Below are 23,044 nucleotides of genomic sequence, written 5' to 3'. Positions count from 1 at the left end.
ATACATACAAAGATTCGGACGCGACAGCACCAGAATATTATTCCCCGGATACCTATTCTATTCTATTCTATTCTCTGTGGGGGTGTCAGTACCTGCACCTGGCTCTCTCGAATGGAACCTTTGTGCATATCCCCAAGGTCTAAACTGCCTTCCTGAGCTTGGACCATTTCCCACCACGCTGGTCCACTGCGGGTTGGTGGGTTCACACATCTAGATGTGCTAAATCTAGATATGCAGGTTTCCTCACGATGTTTTCCTTCATCGTAAGAGCGATGGTATACATTGTACTTAAATTCAGAAAAGAACTCATTGGTACATGTCAGCGCCGGGATTCGAACCCGCATCTCTGGCGTGAGAAGCGGGCGCTTACCCGACTGAGCTACCACCGCTCACCTACCTATCTACCCGGATACCTATCTTTTATCAACTTAACCATTTAAAAACCAGCCCTTAATAGTCTAAACCCCCGTCAAATGTTGTTAAATATTTTGGAGGGTCTAACGCTGAGAATCAAGTTATATTTGTATTTTGTATCGATCGATACCTATATAGAAAAAAAAGCTCTATTGTTTAAGTATTTTTCGTGTCACTTATCACTCATCAGTGGATTTTAAAATTAAAGAGATGGGCTAGGGAATAATATCTCTTTTGCTGACTGTACTTATAATATGAAAAATTATACATGAGTAGGGTATTGTACCTATTATAATAAATCGTTGTTTTCATAGGTAGGTATGGTAGGTTTTGATGCGTCAATAAGAAACATAATTATTACTTAATTACATAAGCACCCAAATCTGTGCCTAAGTTTCTAAACAGGGGTGACATAATTTCTTCCAGTAACCACGCACGTAATAGCTAACCATGAGCTTAAAAGATGTCTTCCCGACCTGATAACAAATTCAGATGTCATCGACTTTATATTTAATTAACAAACAAGATACTACGACCGCGCACTCACTTACATAACGTAAATTTCATTGAATACACACTACCCTATATATAAATGAAGTAACAAGTTGTTCCCTCCATTTAGAAACAAACCATCACTGCTAACTGACGTTTCCTATAACTATATTCGTTTTTCTAAAGGCCTAGGACACCCGTCTTATACAGCCAACGGTCGAACGGAATAATTGGCATAATACCGTTCTACTTATTTCTTTTTTGTATCGCGATTACCTTGGCCGTGCCAGCAAAAACAGGTCTGCCACTCGACTAATTAAAAATCATTGCCATTTATTATAGTAATTTAGTTGTATCGAAACGCAGTGACGTTGAAAAGCGCGGCAAACGCGTTTAGATTTTTCTTTTGTAAGATTGTGTTTGGAAATCTATTTTGAAAATGAAGGAGTTGGTTGCTGTTTCCACCAGCCAGGTGATGGAGAATGGAAACGTTATCGTTGCCAAGAATGGAAAGAAGACAGCTGAGAATGGTGAGTTTTTGAACTTTATTTTTGCTTATAGTAAAACTATAAAGTTCTGAAAACGGAAGTGGATCCTAACTAATCGTATTTAATCGATTTATTATATTTATCTGAGGACAAATACGTTAAAAATCCATTATAAATCGGATTTTTTTTTGAAAATGAATGTACTTTAATGTAAGTTAATAACTGACAATGATAAAAAGTCTTAGCAAAATCGCACTGTTTATTGTCAGGACTTTATAGTTGGACTGTACATTACCTACTTACCCCCGTTTTTTTGACACTTTGAAAATGGATTACAATATTAATAATTGTTGTGATAGTTACTAATTACGACTTTTTCATTTAAATAAAGAGTCTAAACTCCTGTGTTTCGGCATAATTTGTAAACCTCTTCTAAACTTAAAATACGGTCTCTGAATTTGGGGTTAAGAAAGTAAACATAATTAGATAATATTATTTTTTAATTCGAAAGCTTTATGTGTTTTTTGGAGGTTTAGTTTAAGGGTTGCAAACGGTACCGAATTTAGTTGTTAGTATAAGTTATTATTCTTTTAATTATTTATTTTCTTATTACCTTTAAATACTTATTTAATTGTTAATAAACATTTATTTGAGATACCTACCTACCTTTTTGTATAATAAATATGAATGGTAATTTCATAAAAAAAAATCTGAAAAACTTATCTGGGCACATTTTAGAACACCTGAAAATATTCTGACAAAACATTATACTTACTAATTACATCATACACTTTGTGTATGTAGCAAAAACAAGTACAAATGGTACTTACTTAATTTTTTTTAAACTAGTATTTACACTTATGAGCAATGAAAAAGTTCCAGCAAGGAAAGCACCAAATTACTACAAAACGGAAAAAGATAGCTTAATCTCGTATTGAAGTAAGTTTTTACATAATAATATTACCAACTAAAAACGTTAATATTGTGTTTAAATTCTAATTATTTGTGTGTATTACAAAATTGAGGCTATTAAATGTCGCCATTTTGTGAGTGGAACTTTTTCATTGCTCACTACTGTATTAACTGTATTAGGCACATAACTTTTTTTACAGTGGACAAAAAACTTTTTAATTTTTGACCTATGACATCTGACATCTTTATATAATTTAAATTGTCCCCGTGTTTACAAATTCATGTAATGTTATCATTCGAAAACTGATAATAGCTTCGGATTGAGACTTTGAGACACGTGTAAATTACATAAAATACCTATTAAAATACCCGACAACTCTCTCAGCACAAGCTTGCTTGTGTCGGGGTCCACCAACCCGCACTTGGCCAGCGTGGTGGACTAGGCCTAAACCCTTCCTTCATTGGAAGGAGACCCGTGCCCCGTGCCCCAGCAGTGGGGACGTAATGAGTCGTGATGATGACCTATTAAAATTAAATTTTGCTTGCGACCCGCGTAAACAAATCTAACTTTGCGATAGGTATAGTATAATATGTTTTTTTTATCTTTAACTATTAGCAATACATGAATGGACATTGAATAAAATTCCATTTCATTTTCAGTAATTTAATTACAATAATAGTTGCCCAGGTTATATATATTATATATATATATACTTACACTAGTATATGTATATAGTACTCACTACTACTCACGACTGTAGTTGCATATAGTATACATCATATAGTTGCCCTGGTTATTTTGTAATTTTGTTTACGTTGCAAATTATTTTTCATGACATGTAAAAAAACACTTTTCAGTAGATCATAAAGCGTAAGTGTTTGTGCTGGGGTGGCACCCATATCTCTTTTGCTGAATGTACAATACTATGCATGGCTAGTTAACCACATAGTGCTTTTAGTTTAAACTCCCTCGTACTTTATGGTTGATTTCACACTTTTCTAATTATTTATTATTGTAAGGTGGAATTTCACCAACCGCTAAACGTATTTAGTAGCCTGTCAAACGTTTGTCAGTTGGTACAAAATGTATTTAAAGTTTGACTTAAATACAATTTTAAATACGTTTAGCGTTTGGTAAAAGTGACCCTAAGTGTTGTAAATGTCTGTATTAAATTAAATTAGCTTTTCCCTCCAAGAAGCTAAGCTTAAAAAAATCCTTATTTATTTATTTAATTCTTTATTGCACTAATATAAAAAATAAATGTACAAAAGGAGGATGAGGGCTTAATGCTATGAGCATTTTCTACCAGCCAACCTACAGGAGTTAAAAATTATAAACATCATAAGGATGTCACGGCGTTTCACGACGGAAATGAAATTGAATTGTAGCCTTAAATAAATTAAGTGTAATTTGGGCCGTATTCGACGGTACAGTCGGCAACGGCAGGCGCATTCTGCTCTACTAACCACGCGGCTGACCTTACACCATTAATTCAATGTTATAATTATTCTTACATCTTATGACATCAATCACAACATTGTTATTCTGCTATAGAATAGTATACTATTTATTTTGCTCCACAAAAGTATTTTTTTCAAAATAACAACTTATAAGATTAAACAAAATTACAAGCAAGCGGCATTATTGCTTAAAGCAATCTTTACTAGACAACCTTTGGATTGAAGAGTAAATTTTAACTAACTAAAACGAAGTAAGTAGTTATCTTACCCACTTAAATAATTTGTAGTAGGTAACTAATTTTATACAGATTTCTTCCTAACCATAATATTTTTTACAATTAATTGTGTCGGGTTAAAATACCTACGCCTACGTTACGTAAAAATATAGTAAAATTAAGATAAGTAAGGTCAACTCGAAACGCATTTTTTCCTACCTACGCTATGCCTAATTGTAAAAATCTTGATAAACGAATTTATTATTCTTTAAGATAATAATGCAATCTTGCACTGGTTTAATACACTGAAAGGTGAACCATAGTGGCTAGCGGCGGAATCGTAATACATAATGACGAAGTGATATTTTACTAATAGCAAAGTCAAAGTCAAAGTAAAATTTTACAATTATTTGTCGATTGTCATCTACCACCATTTCACAAAGGCACCGTCATTAAGGAGGAAAGAAATGGCGAAAGAACCAACCTAGTATAAAGCTGAATCCCTGGATTAGCTTCTTTTTATCCCGGAATTCCCACGGGATAACTTAAGACGAAGCGTAGCTCGCGAGAGAAGCTAGTTAGTTCAAAATAAAGCGTACATTTTACATAGCATTTCCGAATCCTGGATTAAAATTCCCAAAAATACTTGTATATACTTATTTTACGAAAATGTAACTAATCACAAGACCTTAGAGATTTATTATGATTAGGTATTAATTAATAAACACAGTGTAAGGTTTTTCCGGAAGCGGTCAACGCTCCAGTTAGCACAAGGCGAAGAATTATAACCTTCCTATAACAATACTGCATTGGACTAGTTTTGTACTACATAATTAATTAATTACTTATGTTTTTGATTTATTGTATCAATAGAGTAATGTTTGAAAAAAAAAATATAAATATCATTATTAAAAATCATTAGGTACATTCACCTGTTTCTATGTCTTTGTTTACGGGTCTACGATAAGTTTTTATATCTACATGCCTAGTTACATATAATTTTTAAATACAAAAAATGAATAAACTGCAACCAGTTAAAAAAAGTATTCCATTAGTTACTTGTTGCAAAGTTAGCATGTTAAAGTCGAGCTTGTAGCCTCACTTTGAAAGTTTTATAGATGAGGTCGTTTCTCCTCCAAAGCCTCTCATAGTGTTTGTCTGAAGGCTTTCGTCGACTGTAATGTGAGACTGAAAAGCACTGAAACATTATACGGGCTTAGTTCTTCAGTAAACAGAATTACTGAAAGCCTATTATTGGAGGGGAAAAGCCGTGAAAGGGTGTTGCATATAATTTGTATCTCAAATATAAATGTAAATATGTGGGGACATCTCACACACGGCCATCCGACCCCAAGCTAGGCAGAACCTGTGTTATGGGTGTCGGACAGCTGATATATCTACACAAATACATAGATAGATAGATACTAAATATAAATATCAACACCCAAGACCCGAGTACAATTATCTGTCTTTAAACAAATATCTGCCCCAGCCGGGAATCGAACCCGGGACCATCGGCTCAGTAGTCAGGTCACTAACCACTACGCCATTCGGTCGTCAAATGTAGGTTGTAGGTGTAGAGATAGATTATTCAGAAGTCAGTTGTTATCCTGATAAGGCAAAAGTTCAGCATGTGGTGTAGACATTAAAATTTATTGATTAATGACTAGCTGTGCCCGCGAGCTTCACTTCGCCTTAAAAAGTTTTCCCGTGGGAATTCCGGATGAAAAGTAGTCTATGTTCTTTCTCAGGGTCTAGACCGTATGTACATACAGAATTTCATACAAATCCGTTCAGTAGTTTTGGCGTGAAAGAGTAACAGACAGACAGACAGACACAGTTACTTTCGCATTTACAATATAAGTTAAGAATTAGGAATAAGTTAGGATTAGGATACCATTGTTGACAAAACCATTGTAACGTTATTTAAAAAAATAGAATAACTGAAGTTAGTCCCACGCTATATTGCAAAGTAACTTAATCGAATCCCTTATTCTGAGGATAAAGTTACTGAAATCTGAATCAACACTTGAGGTTGAAACCAGTAATATTGGTGTAAGTTACTAACTTGTGTCTTTACGCTGATTTGATTTAGGTCGACGGCTTACAGTGTAAGAGTTTGTTGCACTTACGACTGGTTTCCCAAATGATTAAAGTTAATCATTGGTTATTTTTAAAGAAGAGTTAAGTAATTTATCGGAGAGCGATAAGCAGCAGAATTATGTACCTCTTTTGCTGACAATATGGAAAAATATTAATTCATCAGAGGTTTAAAGTCTGACTAGGTAAAAGTGTAAAGGTACTTAGCTGGGTACTAATGAAACTGACCGTAACACGTCAGTGTCCAAAATGTCAAAGTATAAATAATTGTTGCCACAATAAACACTTTGGCACTCGTTTCTGTTACACAGTTAGCGTAGGACTCTATACGAGTATTACCCATACCCATACTCTAACTCTAACTCATCATAAAGTTTGGTATAAGCCATAGTGCGTCGTTGTGTATGTGCTATACTAACGCGGTAGGCAGTTGCTATAATTTATATTTTTTTTATTTATAGACACTTTATTGTATACACAAAACAAAGACAAAAACATGAAGACAGAAAAAGTAAGAAGTACACAAAGGCGGGCTTATTGAGCTTATATCAGTGTGCAATGAAAAAGTTCCAGTGAAGGCTAGCTTTATGACACCGTCTGATATTTAATATTGAAGTACATTATTCACAGCGCATTTTCGTTTTTGGTTGGTAATATCAGAATATTATGTTCAAATATTGATTAACTAAATGTATAAAAAAAATTGACCAAATGTCAAATTAGGTAGAGTCGCCATTTTGTTAAGTCGAACTTTTTCACTAAACAAATATTGGCTCCGGCAAGGAAACGAACCCGGGTAGCCTAGACACAACAGAGATAGTTACTAATCATCCAATCGCCTGAATGGTCGGTTATCTAACCGACCAGGGATGGTTCATCAATTATACGTCATCTCCATATAAAATTCTTGACAGATGTGTCAAAAGTCACTCCCAAAAGGCCATTAATACCTGGTCATGTTCTAACCGACTATGGAAAAATTGGCACTAAAGTAGTGAAAATAAAATAAACATAAATGAAAAAAAAATGTTTCAGGAATGGAAAGTATGCAGTTTAATGCTTAATTTGAGTAAGTTCGCTGAACTTAAACCTGTTAGTCGACATTTTTCGCTAAAATGTTGAGTTTTAAGTTTTAATTAATATCTGAGAAAGTGGCACATTTGTAGTGATGCAATAGAAAAAGTCGTTTCATCATATTTTATTAACTATAGCATTCGATAAACCCTTTGGTAAATAACTATTAATGCACGTGTACAATCGTGATATACAATACAGGGTGTCCCAGGTCCGAAAGAACTTTCTTCGGTTTTGGCTGTACATTTGTACTCACGTGATAGGCCGCGCGCCGTACCGCTTTTTTTCTATTGATGAACCGTTCAGAATCTATCAATTTAGTATATGACATTAAAAAATGGACATCTGTTACTTGCCTCTACAATGTTTACATCATAAATTTAGTTGTTAAATTTAAGGATAAGGAAGTCCATTTGTCTGTAACATTTTAGTAAAATGTAAAATCCGCAACGAAAGGTTGGTGTGGGAAATACACAAGGGAAAACTGCTGACAAAATATAAGAATATTAATTACTTTTAATGTGTGTTGATTTTTGCTGCTAACATATTACACTACAAAAGTTCCACTAACAAAATGCCCACATCAAACAATCCCAATTTTTTCAAACATATAATTAAAATAAAATAATGTTTTTGTTGGTTATATCCTGATGCTCTGTTAAATGTTGCAGAAGGCGTCATTAAGCTAGCCTTTTCTGTTTAGGAGTAAATTGGTGTTTTTCTCAGTGGAACCTTTTCATTGCCCGTGTATTATAAGTAAATATTGCAATTTCATTGAGATCGGATCATGAACCCCCATTATACTGAGAGTTGTTATAAGTTTGTGTGTCTTTGGCAAAAATAATACATACTCACTGATTAATACTGATGGTATTTCTAGAAGACTTTTCCTTATTATTTTTAGTACAGCTTACTTTAATTTTCTCAGAATTCACATCATCACAGCTTGCTTTTGTTTGTTCATAGTTAGCGTTGTCGGACTATAACTATTCTGACTAAAATTGCCTCACAGTACTTTATCCACACTAAACTTTTAGATCAACAATTATACGAACAAAGATGGAGTGTCAGTGCAAAAGAAACATCTCGACAAATAACACCTAATTGAGCTCTGATTTTGAATTAGTTCGGTTAGAGTATCTATGATTAGGTCGTAGGTTACTGCCAGCTTCTATAACTCTATCTATCTATAACTGGTAGTTACTTTCATACTATTTTGACAGATTGTTACTTTTGATTATGTCAAAATCGTATGAAAGTAACTACCAGTTATGGATAGATAGAGATATAGAAACTGGCAGTTAGTTGTCATTAGGTTAAACTAAATACGGTTTGACAGTAAACAAAATGCAGACTGATTTTTGCTCTATTTTGTATACGTAACACACTATCTTGTTAGTGTATCGATAATCTAAGTCAGCCACACTTACCTCAAACGATGCCCTATTGGGGATTCCCCTGACACGCACCGACAATACCCTACAATTTATGCGTAAAAGCGTAAAGTTAAAAAACCTCATCGTGCCATGGAAAAACCTAGCTGATGACAGTTTTATTGACAGATGACAAAAGTAGGTGAACTAAAAATGCATATTTCATGTTAGTTTTATGATAATTATAGGTACCTACAGGTTGTTGCAAAAGTGGTATATGTAACTTAGTAAGTTAGTGCTTGGGTTTAGCGTTTTAAACCTATTTTGTTCTACGCCTTAAAAATTACACATGTCCCCCATATTAAAATAACAAACGACCAACTAAGTTTATATGGATAAGTAGGTGAAAAAAAAAATGAATTTTAAAAATTCGCAAAACGCAAAATGACAAACATAGTGAACCCTCTTTTTTTACATGGCTTCGTAGGTATACGAATTTTTTCATCACCCTGCATATTATGAGTATTGCAAGCGAGTCACCCACTTTTCGCTGTTACACATTTTGTACTCACGTGACATGTCACGAGACTCACGAGTATATTAGCCGTTTTGGAATGATTACTGTGCTAAATTCAAACAATGTTCATACTATAAACACATCAGCATTATTATTATTATTAAGTTAATAAATAGGTATAAAACGAGCACCTTTAGAAAATATTTATTTAAATCTAACCAAACTAAGGTGTTGTTTATGTATCGATAAATGTTCACCCTGTACACTTTGTTACATAATAACTTACAATACATATTATATTAATACTATATTTGGAGCACTATTCATACGGCAATCCATAAAACGGACCGCAATTCACTATTATTACAATGCTATACTTCTAATCATGAGGAAAAACAAAATACACTTATGGATTTACATAATACTACCACACGAATAAATACAGTCGATCTTTAAAGTCATAAAAACGAAAATGGATACTAACAAATTATTGTTTATGTCGGTATTTATTTAATCGATTTATTACCTTTATTTAGGCACAATATGTTAAAAAGAGATTTTCTTACGTGACAAACCCTAATAGACAGGATGAGTCCTATTGTAGGGATGGGCCTTCTGCCTTTTTAGGAACATTAAAGATTCGACAACAAATATTATTTAAACATTTTACTAAACCAAAATATCGACACTCGGGAAATGCATAAAACTTGGCAGTTCTATTGTCAAAATCATTTTAATTTTAACGTTACATTTTATTTTTCTTTATTTTCTTGAACCAACACTCTTTGCATCGAAACAGCTGATTATGAATGAAACACCCAACTCCTATAGACTTCCGTAGGAGGGTTACTCTATACTGACGAAAAACGAACGAACGAGAGCCGTCGTGCAATCGGCACGTTTAATACAACGAGATAGAGTCGTAGCTCGCGCTCCAAAACATTATTTTTCATCTTTAGAGTCCCCAAGAATCATTGGTCTAACTGCGTGTATCGATTGTGTCATTTCACACAAGCGCAGTGGGGTGCAACTCGACCAAGTGTTTAGTTCCTTGGTGAGGGCGCCACTAGTCTTTGATCAGTGTTTTTGTAAAAAGTTTTAAGTTATACGCATTGGGTTTCACGTATTTATAGGAGATTTGGTAGTTGTAATTACATACAGTAAAATATTCTTGCATAGATAATATAAAAGATAAAATTCACATTTCAACGACAAATATGGGTATCTCAAAATTTCAGTTATTAATTACAATATAACTGATGAAATGTAAAAATAATCATAATTATCATCCAATTAACTAATACATTATAGTGTACAATAAAATCGACCCATTAAAAAACGATCTACTACAACTGATACACTAAATCATCAAATTAAAACCCTATTAACTAACAGCACACAACTAAAACGCACGTAAGTTTGGCGGCAAAACCGGGAAAACCAACATGGCGGATAGAGTTTCCGACTATCACCGCACACACACGTTCATCCTACTATAAAGACTCGAATCGCAGACAAAATTCATCTGTTGATCTCAGTCAGCCATCAGAAGGAATCGCGAGAGCGCGTTCCAAATTTAAACTTTTTTGTTTTTAAATAGTTGTTGTGTTTTGTGCCTGTTAATTTGTAAGTAATCTGTGAGGTTTTTTAATTTGGAGTTTGACGTTCGGATTGCGCGGGAAAGTTATATAAGTTTTATTTTTAAATCTCTGTGTTTTGTTTTTATGCTTTTGTTTTGGAAAGCTGTGATAACGTTAAAAGCATAGTGTAGGTTAACTTTATCCATAGGTTTCACTTGAAACCTAAAAAATAGGTACACTAGTTATGTTTTTAATAAACCTAGGTAGATATAAATTTACCTCTCGGTATGTACGTACCTACACATAATAAATAAAAACTCTTAGTAGAAAAAAATATTGCATTTCATGAATTAAACTGAATAATAATGTACTTCGGTGGGTTTTTTCCCTTTAACCTTCATTATATGACAAATTACTGTGGAAACTACAAAAAAGCTTGACATTCAAAGCTCTAGCCAAAAAAGCTTCTTAGGTACGTGTTGTCCAAAGTATCCCATTAGTCAAGCCGGTAAAAATCGATATTCTAAGTAATTCTTGTTTGGATATTTGCGAAATTATTAAACTTATTAATTGTCAGTGTCACTGAGCTTTTATTTTGAATAGTGTCGGTTTGGAACAATCATTGTCATTAGGTTTAACTTAAAACGGTTTGACAGTAATGAAAATGCGGACAGTTTTATGCTTTGTCTTTTTATTGGATATACCATCTTGTTTAATTAATCATATATCGTTATATACAATGTTCATATAATCATTAATGTTAGTGATTTCTAGACTCAAGGAACATTGACCCGCCTGCATCTCTCACTGATACATCATCACCCTAAAGGCATTATATTGTTATTTAATCGTTTGTTTTAATTGGAATAAGGACATACAATCACTTTTGTACCAAGGACTTTAGCTATAGTCGCCAGACAACTATTGAATCGACGGAAACTGTGCATAATATGTACGATGTTCGTTGTACCTATAATAATAATAAATCACACACGGCCACCCGACCCCAAGCTAGGCAGAACCTGTGTTATGGGTGTCGGACAGCTGATATATCTACACAAATACATAGATAGATAGATACTAAATATAAATATCAACACCCAAGACCCGAGTACAAATATCTGTCTTTAAACAAATATCTGCCCCAGCCGGGAATCGAACCCGGGACCTTCGGCATAGCAGTCAGGGTCACTAACCACTACGCCATTCGACCGTCTCTATAGGTACTTCCATAAAGTTTATTCGAATAATACACTGACGGAGAGAGAAACAGTTGCACTTGCGAAAAGCTTGACACAAAACGGCCCTAATTTTTTAAAACATTTAATAGGAAATTTGAACACAATATTTACGTTTTTAGTTGGTTATAGGTATTCTGATGCACCGTAAAGTGTACTAAATATTGCAGAATGCGTCGTTAAGTTAGTTTTTTCCGTTTTGGAGTAACTTGGTGTTTTTTCACTGGAACTTTTTCATTGTACGTGAGTGTAGGTATAGTCAGCAAAAGCAGACTCAGACAGTCAGATTCATGGGTGAAAGATAGATAAATGAATCAAATACACTCGCTAGCAATGAAATAGTTCCAGTGACATAGCAACAAATTAACGGAAAATTGTAGCTTAATGACGCCGTCTGTAATATTGAAGTACCTACATCTTATAGCGCACCAGAATACTACCAACTAAAAACATAAATAATAATGAATAAACTATTTTTTTTTAATTTTAAATTTCTTAAATGTATGAAGAAATTGGGGTTGTTTGGTGTCTCATTTTGTGAGTGGAACTTTTTCAATGCTTGCGAGTAATATGGGACAGCTTCTTATATCATAACTTATTATCATAGATAGATAGAATATTCTTTATTATTTATTTGTTCACACACATCAAATAAACTTACATACTTAACTTAAATACTAATACATATGTACAGAAATGGCGACCTTATCGCTTAAAGCGATTATAGGTATAAACATAACACAACACGGTTCGCGTTCTATGATATACAATGTTATCAAGGACATAACCGAATCAAAACAACATTTCAGTCCATCAATAAATTTATCAATCAAAGCAATCAATGCAAGTTTACAAGATCTAGCAGAGTGTGTAAGCGCCATCTCAGCTAAGGCTGTTGGAAATATGAAAATTGTACTATTATAAATAATATTATAATGATAATATTATTCCAGCATTGGAAGGAGACCCGTGCCCCAGCAGTGGGGACGTGATGGGTCGTGATGATGATGATGATAAATAATATTTATGTAAAATGGTTTTCATTAGGTTGAACTCAAAACGGTTTGACAGTAAACAAATTCCGGATAGTTTGTTACCTTTTTTAGGGTTCCGTAGCCAAAATGGCCAAAACGGAACCCTTATAGTTTCGTCATGTCCGTCTGTCCGTCTGTCCGTCTGTCCGTCTGTCCGTCTGTCACAGCCCATTTACTCGGAAACTATAAGTACTACAGTGATGAAATTTGATGGGAATATGTGTTGTATGAACCGCTACAAAAATATGACACTAAATAGTAAAAAAAAGAATTGGGGGTGGGGCCCCCCATACATGTAACTGAGGGATGAAATTTTTTTTTTCGATGTACATACCCGTGTGGGGTATCAATGGAAAGGTCTTTTAAAATGATATAAAGTTTTCTAAAAAACATTTTTCTTAAAGTGAACGGTTTTTGAGATATCAGCTCTCAAAGTCGTAAAAAGTATGTCCCCCCCCCTCTATTTTTATAACTACGGGGTATAAAATTCTAAAAAAAATAGAGGTGATGCATGCTAATTAACTCTTTCAACGATTTTTGGTTTGATCAAAGTATCTCTTATAGTTTTTGAGATAGGTTGATTTAACTGTAATTTTGGTTAAGTTATTGTGCTTACTACGGAACCCTTTGTGCGCGAGCCCGACTCGCACTTGGCCGGTTTTTGTATGTACAGTCAGCTGCATAAGTAGCTATACACTGTATAGCTACTTATACCTGTACCTTGTCACACTGACGAACCGTCAATGTTTCAATGAATTGATAGGCGGTTTGTTAGATTGACAAGGTAGAAAAGTGTATAGCTACTTATGCAGCTGACTATACCTAACACACCATCTAGTTCGTATATTGTTAATCTAAGACCTAAGTGCTAAACCTTCCACCACGGTGTCAAGTGCTAGTCCAGCTCTATGGTTTTTCACCGACGTTGTACAAATACCTTAAATGTAAGCGTCTACCTTTCAGCATCATACGCAACGGACGCATCGCGTTCATTCTTCTTCTTCCTTACCTTATCCTTATTTAGGGTCGGCTTTGTTCGTCATGTCACGCCATTTTACCCTATCCTCTGTCATATCCTCATTCACTCCACACTCTCTCATCTCTTCAAGCAATCAAGCCACGTCTTTCTTGGTCTTCCTCTCTTACGCCTTCCTTCGGGTCTCATTTCCAACACTTTCTTTGTACCATAACGCATCATGTAACAGAATAGGACGCACGCATCGCGTTCAGTATTATACAGGGTGTTGCAGAATTGGTATACTAAGCCGAATCCTAAATGTGCAGCATGTTATATCTAAGGCCGAAACTGAAATCAGAATTTGGAAATTCGCAAAAAACAATTTTTTTTTCCATCGTAAATGTCACGTGACCAACAAAGTTTCTATGGAAAATGAAAAAATTTTTCGCGAATTTTCAAATTCAGATTTCAGTTTCGGGCTTAGATATACCATGTTGCACATGTAGGTTTCGGCTTAGTATACCCTTTTTGCAACACCCTGTATGTATAAAAATTCACTCAAAGTGCATTCACTTCATCGGGATTGCCAACGCCGTTTGGTGCGATGCGTACGATAGCGATAGTTAGACGCTTACCTTAATTGGGAGCGGTATACATAAACAGATTCAACGAAGGAGTTATAAAAGTAATAAATGATAATTTTATTCGATAATAGCCACACAGAAGTCACTTAGCAACAACATTTATTAATTGGAATTCGGCATGTATATTGAATACATAACATATTATGGTCAAGGGTAAATATGCTTAAATAAAAAGTGATATAATTTTAATAATATTTGAAAAAAATATAGACCTAGTAGATTTGGTTACCTAGGTACTTGTAAATTTAATTTTGACTGGAGGTTAGGATTTATTATACTTATATTATGTTTACATTATACAATGATTACCATTGATTACCAACTCGACGATTTATTTCTATTATTTAGCCACAATGTTCTGATGGAACTCAGCTGTTTATTTAACACCTGTTTAACATCAAAAATATATAAAAAAAACTAGGCATTATCTTAAATCTGATGACATAACAAAATGTCACAGATCAGATGACCTATAGGTACTCTAATACCTACATATTTAAATACTTAAGTGCTTAGTTGAAAAATGATCTCACTAAGTAATTAAGTTATCATTAATATACAATTAATGTCCCAACATATTTATTTAATGATTTATATCCGCTAAGTAACGGTAATCCTAATCAGTTATTATGAATACCTACAATATTAGGTAAGCACCTAGTTATTTAGATTATAAAGTTATCTGACCAGTGGGGTTACCACCACCGAGCATGAGCATCAGTATGAGTTGACCATCAAACTCTTTTCCAAGACCATCTAAGAAGTTTCTTTTATCTCACAGTGGAACCCTAAAACATTCAAGATCAAACCAATTCCCATTTAGATTTTAATTGGTGTGATTTGAATATTCATAATAAAAATCGATGGAAAAGTAAAAGTATTGTGGCCAATCTACTTTCCTTGTTTACCTTTAATTTATTTATAAATATATATTATCCATTAATTAAAAGGTCGTCTTAAGTTCATGGCTGTGCGGAAAATATAGTTTATTATTATTATATCAAAGTCCACGTATTACCGCGTGCTCTCACGGTGAAGGAAAACTTCGTGAGGAAACCTGCACATCTATATAATTGATGTATGCACCTTATAAGCATTGTATTCATTCCAAAACGGCGATACGGCATATCACGTGACTACTAAATGTACTCACGTGATACGAAAAGCTGTAGGTCTATTCTTCTTCTTAATAGACAGTCTCTCAAACTGTTTTCCATTTATGTAGATCTCAAACATATGCAACTCAAGTTTATGTTAAATTTAAATCCTAATTATAATTACCTACAGTAAATTTCATGGACCACTATGAACATATTTTATTTATAAACCAATTTCATAGTTTTGAGGTATTTAATCTGGACACGTGACGTGTGGAAAATTAAGTGTTTAAATAACCAGTTACCTTTCCTGAGCATATAGCATACATAAGGTAACATAAGTAACCGGATCAAAAAACCGGAAACGAATAAAAACCTTGTGTACATACATACACTGGCCTTAACATTCATAATTCTACAATCAACGTATTTAGATATGTACTTATACGTATATGTAACATACATAACTACTCTTTCATAGAGCCTTAGGTGTAAATTAAGTACCTACATAAGTATTGTATACAACCTTAATTTTCCAAAGCCAAAAAAAAGGCAAAAGCTAGAAATATAGGTAAGTAAATACTGAAATTAGAATCTTATGTCTAAATTTAGACCTATATTAAATAAGCTGTTGTTGTTTACAAAACAATCAGCCTACAAAGTCGTTAAAATGTAATTCAACGTTATATCATTTTAATATATTGAGACAACTTAATAAAACGATTTATTCAAAGTCATTACCCGACTGCCTACTAGATAACCTCACTTTAGGTCACAATAATAATAATTACACGATAAATTCTCATAAGACAGACTGAACTTTCATTTAGTCTCGCACCGCAATCCGAACCATACAAACGCCTTTTAATTTCACAAAAAAAAAAACACTTTATAACAAATAAAAATAATATTCTAGGCTGTTTAACTACACTACATAGTCAGTGGATTCTGTAAAAATAAATAAAAAAACAAAATGGCCGCGGTAAACGGAAAGGACTCGACAGAACAGCCGATCGTCCCTCCTTCATCTTTAATCCGTCGAGTAAGCTCCAAATCAATTCGAAACTCAGTCTCAGAGGAAAAAGAAAATGGCGACGCTATCCCACAGAAGGGTTCCTTCGCGAGTAAATACAAGAAGACCCCTGAAGCTTTCAGTAGTTTCCAAAATGCGACGGAAAGCGAGATCGAGGTCCCCGGAACTCCGATGACTCCTAGAACTTCGACTACCCCTGGTTTGTATAATCCTTAAAATAATAATAGTTATCCTACGTATTTTTTTACATCATGTTTTAAACCTAAAATATTGGTCTGTGGTCTGGCCTGAGATGGTCATTGATTCACTTTTATACTAGGGATACTTTATATTTGGGAATTTAAAACCAACCAAACTTTTGCAGCATCTTGTATACTTACCCCCTTATTCATAGAAAAGTTACAACACGTTTTAACTAATAAACTGTTTTGTCCCTCTCTGTCAAAGAACAAATTGTTCTTTGTTGGAGAGGGACAAAACAGTTTATTAGTTAAAACGTTTTGTAACTTCTCTATGAATAAGGGGGTTAGTATTTTATTTAGTATATATACTTATGCCTCTTTATTAAATCTCACAGCGAATGCATTTTTATAAATTTAATCATTTGTACACTTCTTTTTATGATTCGGTAGCCAAATGGCAAAAAATAACCTTTACTGTACCTATACCTATCTACCTACCTATAAGTTTTTTTCGTATCGTAGACAAATTTTGAACACCTATGTAAGTATAAATATTATTAAGTAATGCTTGCAATATTTCGTACTTATTGCAACATTTGGTACTGAAACAAAAAATGTTGACGACTTAAAACTAAATTGCTGTTTAGGTACCTATCTAATAATAACATTGGACTCTAAATATAGCTTTTCAAAGGGAAACAATATATTTTAGTAAATTGTTATTAGTAGGTAGGTATTATGTTTTGCTAGGTAGATAGTTACTTACCTACTTGTCTTCATTTGCAATGGCATTTAATATTATCATTAATACGACACTTAAACAAGATTTTTATACACCTTCCTACATATGCAATCAAATGTTAGTATTGCGTGATGTTTTGTACCTTATTATAAATCAAGAGATTTTTCTAACATCCTTCAGTAAACTTCCATTGAAAGCAAGACGTGGTTGACTGTAATAGTTAATTATTAATATTTATATCATTATGAATATTTTTTCTCGTCATGAAAAGCCGTGCATGTAATATGGGTGATTAACTGATTATTTTGTTTGTCATGTGTTATCGTTATTTTGGGTTAGGTATATTTTTGTGTCAATATGCAATAAGAAGCTTTTTGAAGTGCTTAGCGTCTCTACATTATAATATATCCACATTTTATACCGTTTGCAACCTTTATACCTAGATACTCGTAGTAAACAGATTATGTGACAATTTTTAAAGTTCCTAAATTAAACTATATTCTCCTTATTATAAAACGAAAGATAGTTCTGGTTTAAAGTTGCCTATACACTACTCATTTGTTTGAAAGCAGTTATAAACCAGAACTATCTTAAGTCTACCTTTTATAATGAGCGGCATTAAGTAACTACTAGTCAAACTTAACAAAAAGCTCTTATGTTTTTCACCGACAAAACATCAAGACCTAAACAAACGACCCGTTTTTTCCAACCTAACCTAACAAGACCTAAACAAATGACCAATTATTTCCGACCATACCTAACGAGATCCTCTCCATCATCAGGTCACGAGAAGTGCACGTTCCACCACGACCTGGAGCTGGACCACCGGCCGCCCACCCGCGAGGCGCTGCTGCCCGACATGGCCAGCTCCTACAGGCTGCTGCTCACCGGTAAGTGTTCCATCAAAAACGGTTCAGCAATGTTTGAAAATTTATAGGTGTTTTTTTTGGTTGGTAAGTTTTTGAGAGGCGATTAGTGAAAGATTGAAAGGTGTTAAGTGATCCATCAAAAACGGTTCAGCAATTAATAATTTTGAGGCGAATATGACTTTTTTTTTTATAAAGCTTTCGAAAGGCGATTGTTTGAATGATTAAATCATTCAAGGCTTTGATAAGTCGCTAGCTTTACCAAGAGTTTTAGAAGTCAGCAACAATTATTCAAAAGTTCCGGTTAAGCCTTTCCTGCTTTATTGAGATATTCTATAAGTAGCTACTTACTTAAGTATACAAATTAATAATTAATAACTTATAATACAAAGTACAGCTTAATAGTACTTGTTTTAGTTTAAACCTTAACCGTTTGAATTTTATCAAAGTACACAAAATTATAGCTCATAATTAATACAGCTCGTATAAGGTAGGTACACAATAGGTATCATTTAAATGTGCATCCCTTTAAAAATACCTAGGTATATAGGTTTTGTGATTGATTATGATGTGACCTGAGAATGTGACGTTATCAAGTCCTTAATCTTGATCGATGAAATAATTATTTTCCATCCATGAGTCCACCATTAGGATCACATCATTTACCTACATAGATCTTGCTACTACACATTGCGTTTTGATATCCTTCAATCCTCACCTCCTCATTTATCCTTAGCTTATAATACGCAACTCGTATAAGATATCATTTAAATGTGCATCTCTTTAAAAAGTATATAGGTTTTGTGATTCATTATGATGTGACCTGAGGATGGAACCTTATCAAGTCCTTAATCAATAGATCTTGATTGCAGTGTCGATAAAACAATTCTTTTCCACCCATGAGTCCACCATTAGCATCCCACTATTTACCTACCTATCTTGCTATAAGTATTTTATTTTATTTTTATTGTATTCGGAAAACTTACAGCTGTCTTAAACTACTAGTAGTTTACATTTATATCATGCATCTAAGAGCCATTTCATAGTTTTCGCATACATATTGCGTTTTGATGTCCTTCAATCCTCACCTCCTCATGTATCCTCCAGGTCTGGGCGAGGACCCCGACCGCCAGGGGCTGCTGAAGACCCCCGAGAGGGCCGCCAAGGCCATGCTCTTCTTCACTAAGGGATACGACCAGAGCTTAGAGGGTGAGTGGTCTATAATATTCTCTGTATCATCAATCATCAAATATATGCGGTGAAGAGGCGAGAATTCATCGCCAGTGTTCCTTCTCTCCTGAGGTGTATACACGGTGGCAAATGCTAGGTCTTCTAGTTCGGCTTTAGTGCTTGTCACAGACTAGTGAGAAGATTAGTGCCACCATTAACTCCGTATCATCATCATCATCAGCGAAAATTTTGCTCCTGCGGTAAAAACGCACGAATATCAACGCGATATGAGTGTTACTACATAATCATCAACATCTTATAGCATCGTATTGGTTATAACTTATCACAATGAGCACAAAACTCTACCCTCAGTCTTCATCCAAATACTGCTGGCGTCAGCAGAACGAGCTGAAGGGTGTACCACAGTCAGAATACCGCTGTTTGAAACCCCAATAAATAAATCCGAAAAGATATACCTACTGATCGTTATCGTATAAGCACGAACCGTCCCAAAAATCTAACTCATCTTCTTTTTCCATCTTCCAGAGGTCCTAAACAACGCGATCTTCGACGAAGACACGGACGAGATGGTGGTGGTGAAGGACATCGAGATGTTCAGCATGTGCGAGCACCACCTCGTGCCGTTCTACGGGAAGGTGTCCATCGGGTACCTACCGCAGGGCAAGATCTTGGGGCTTAGCAAGCTGGCTAGGTGAGTCTTGGTCTTTGATGAGAGGTTTTTGAGAGTATATCTTCACATTCTTATCGTGTAAGAGCTAGACATGGATGTTTCACCTTAGTGATCACTATCAGAATTAGTCGCTAACTTAAAATAAACCCATACGAGGATCTGCCTTGAATTCTAGCTGGCTCACATAGTTGATTACAAACCAACATTTTTCGTTTTGATTCTTGGATATTATATCTGTTGTTTTAGAGTCTCCTTCTTTTATCCCTTAAATTTTCGGACCCTCCCTCTGCCCTTCAGCCCCATTTTATTATAATCTTACTAATATTAGTCACTAACCCCCTCTCCCCTCTACCCCCAGGATCGTGGAGATATACTCCCGCCGTCTGCAAGTGCAGGAGCGCCTGACCAAGCAGATCGCCCTGGCTGTGACCCAGGCCGTGCGCCCCGCTGGAGTAGCCGTCGTCATTGAGGGAGTGTGAGTAGTCTTGTTTGTGAAATCTATGGTCAAGCCAGTCAAACGTAGTATAAGACCGACTAGCTTCAATCTATGGTAACTATAGCCAGTCAAATAGTGTAGGACGCACTCAGGCTAGATGGAGTGACGACTTGCAAAATATGGTTGGTAGGATGCAACCTGTGGCGTGCTACCGTGCAGGAGACTTCTTGTGTCTGTCAATTAAACGTAGTGTAGGACGCGCTGGATGGGGTGACAACTTGTGAAAGGTGGCTGGTACTTAATAATTGAATGCGGAATAAAGCTATAGTTCACAGGCAGTCTCGTGCTTGCTTAGAGAGAGTCCTACGTGTAGCTGTAGACTGCTATAGGCTAAAGAGAAAGTTAGTTAACTACTTTTAGGGTTTTTATGTGCAAGAGTAACAAACATTTTACATATCTAATAAACATAGTTATTTTATTCTAATCAAACTTTCTCTTCACAGTCACATGTGCATGGTCATGCGAGGAGTCCAGAAGATCAACAGCAAGACAGTGACCTCGACCATGCTGGGAGTGTTCCGTGACGACCCCAAGACTCGCGAGGAGTTCCTCAACCTGGTCCACTCCAAGTAGACCACAGAGCTGCCGATTTACCAGCGTATCTTGTACCGAGAGACCGCAGAATAAGGAGTCTAGATCGCGCTTTCAAAAGAGGTTAAACCATCAAACCGTCGAATAATGAGTCCAGTGTTCTGTTTCGGAATTAGATTTTTTTTTGAGAGAGCATACAGTTCTTAAGCAAACCGTAGAATAAGGAGTAGAGTTTTCTTTTTCGAAATTTGAATTTTTGGATGATTAGATTTGAATTTAGAGCTGTCTATTTTAGCGCCGGAAAATTAAGTTTAGTTATTGTGACGTTTTGGGCAGCTGTTAATTTAAGTTTGATTGAACTGAAGCAAGTTCTGAGTTTAAAGACCTTACCACCAAAACTTGGATATTGTTTAACAGATGCTTTAAACTATTAGATACCTTGTGCATCTATCAAATACCGTTTCTGACTCCTTTTAAATCTGATTTAAAAACTTTTTGTGGTTATACAGTAAGAATATTGGATGTAGTCGGCTCGCTAAATGGTATGATGGTAAATTGGTACTTAATCGGTCTTTTCTTGTTGAACTGTTTTTTGTAAAATCTATAATACCTAAGACTTTTGCAAGAAACAGTGCAATGCGAAAATGATATTTTTATTAAGTTATAATTATATTTAAAGACAATATCATAACTGCCACGCTATATTATCATCTGCATTTTTTTCGCTTACGTTTAGCAGAAATAGTGTGATTAAGGAATAACAATAATAATTGCAACGAAAATGTTTTGATTAATACCGACCTAACGTATATCATACCAATGAAAGATACCTATAAAAAAAAAAATTATAAAAAAGTTGTATGATTTTGTATTAGTTCAATCTTTTCAATGTATTTTACTGCCTTAAAAAAGTAAGTGTTATTAGTTTTTAATTTATATTTTATTACATTTAAGGGTACGATTGAAAGATAATAATTATTTTTTACTATCATTTGAAAAGATTTTCTACATTGATCGAAGATTTTTTTGTTTTATGATGGGGCGTTTTAATTTAATTATGTATGATTATACTTATGTGACATAGTTAAGTTAAGTAACTGCCGTTATTCTTTAATAGACCACACATGCTTATTCTTTTAAGCTTTGAAATTATATGAAATTGAAAAATGTGATGAGAATTGCCCATCGTCCCATTTTTCAAGACTCGTATTATAATCGATTTATAATAGTATTTTTATATTACTGTACGAATAAATTGAATTCGATACTAAATAAACTGAGATACATTCCTAATTTATATTAAAAATCTTGCTTTGAGGACCAAAAAACTATTTTTTACTTATTGTTTCACAAAAATCTCAAACAGTCATGGCTGATGTTTGACATTTTTGAAAATTTGAGCAATATTTTTGAGCATTTACAAAAAATGTGTACCTTTGATGCCTTAAAATGACCGTTTATAAAAGTTATTGTTTACAAAATGATTATTAACCCAATATAAAATGTGTACTAATATAGGTACAATGTAATTTAAAGAGTATTCAGATTTTTTATAAATAAAGGTTTTATTTAAGTTATGTCCTTGTTTTATTAATAGATTTTGTAGGTATTGCAATAATAATTGATGTCGATTTTGAAGGCACTAATTCTAATTTAAGTGAATCTAATTTCCACTGGCAAAATCATAAGTTTGACAACGCTATAGTTTATTTTTGTGCCTTCAGAATCGCCACTAT

General features: G+C 34.3%; 1 protein-coding gene across 3 annotated transcripts; it reads left to right on the top strand.

Moving 5' to 3' along the window:
• Positions 1-1,015: 1,015 nt before the first annotated feature.
• LOC105390169 (GTP cyclohydrolase 1) lies at positions 1,016-22,885 on the top strand. 3 transcript variants are annotated; one of them, XM_038114512.2, is made up of 7 exons: positions 10,551-10,672; positions 16,514-16,829; positions 18,337-18,444; positions 19,528-19,629; positions 20,137-20,302; positions 20,640-20,756; positions 21,221-22,885. In XM_038114512.2, exons 2-7 carry the CDS (start codon positions 16,571-16,573, stop codon positions 21,348-21,350), a joined length of 882 nt encoding a protein of 293 aa, XP_037970440.2. In that variant the 5' UTR covers positions 10,551-10,672; positions 16,514-16,570; the 3' UTR covers positions 21,351-22,885. The 3 variants fall into 3 exon arrangements, with proteins under 3 accessions (XP_037970441.1, XP_037970440.2, XP_048488255.1); XM_038114513.2 differs by lacking the exons at positions 10,551-10,672; positions 16,514-16,829 and adding an exon at positions 1,016-1,436; XM_048632298.1 differs by lacking the exons at positions 10,551-10,672; positions 16,514-16,829 and adding an exon at positions 17,824-17,842.
• The last annotated feature ends 159 nt before the right edge of the window (positions 22,886-23,044 follow it).

The sequence above is a fragment of the Plutella xylostella genome, chromosome 31 (assembly GCF_932276165.1).
Source record: "Plutella xylostella chromosome 31, ilPluXylo3.1, whole genome shotgun sequence".
NCBI classification, from domain to species: Eukaryota; Metazoa; Arthropoda; class Insecta; order Lepidoptera; family Plutellidae; genus Plutella; species Plutella xylostella.
The sequence above is the reverse complement of the archived record's forward strand: the minus strand, read 5'-3'. Positions and strand labels throughout refer to the sequence as shown.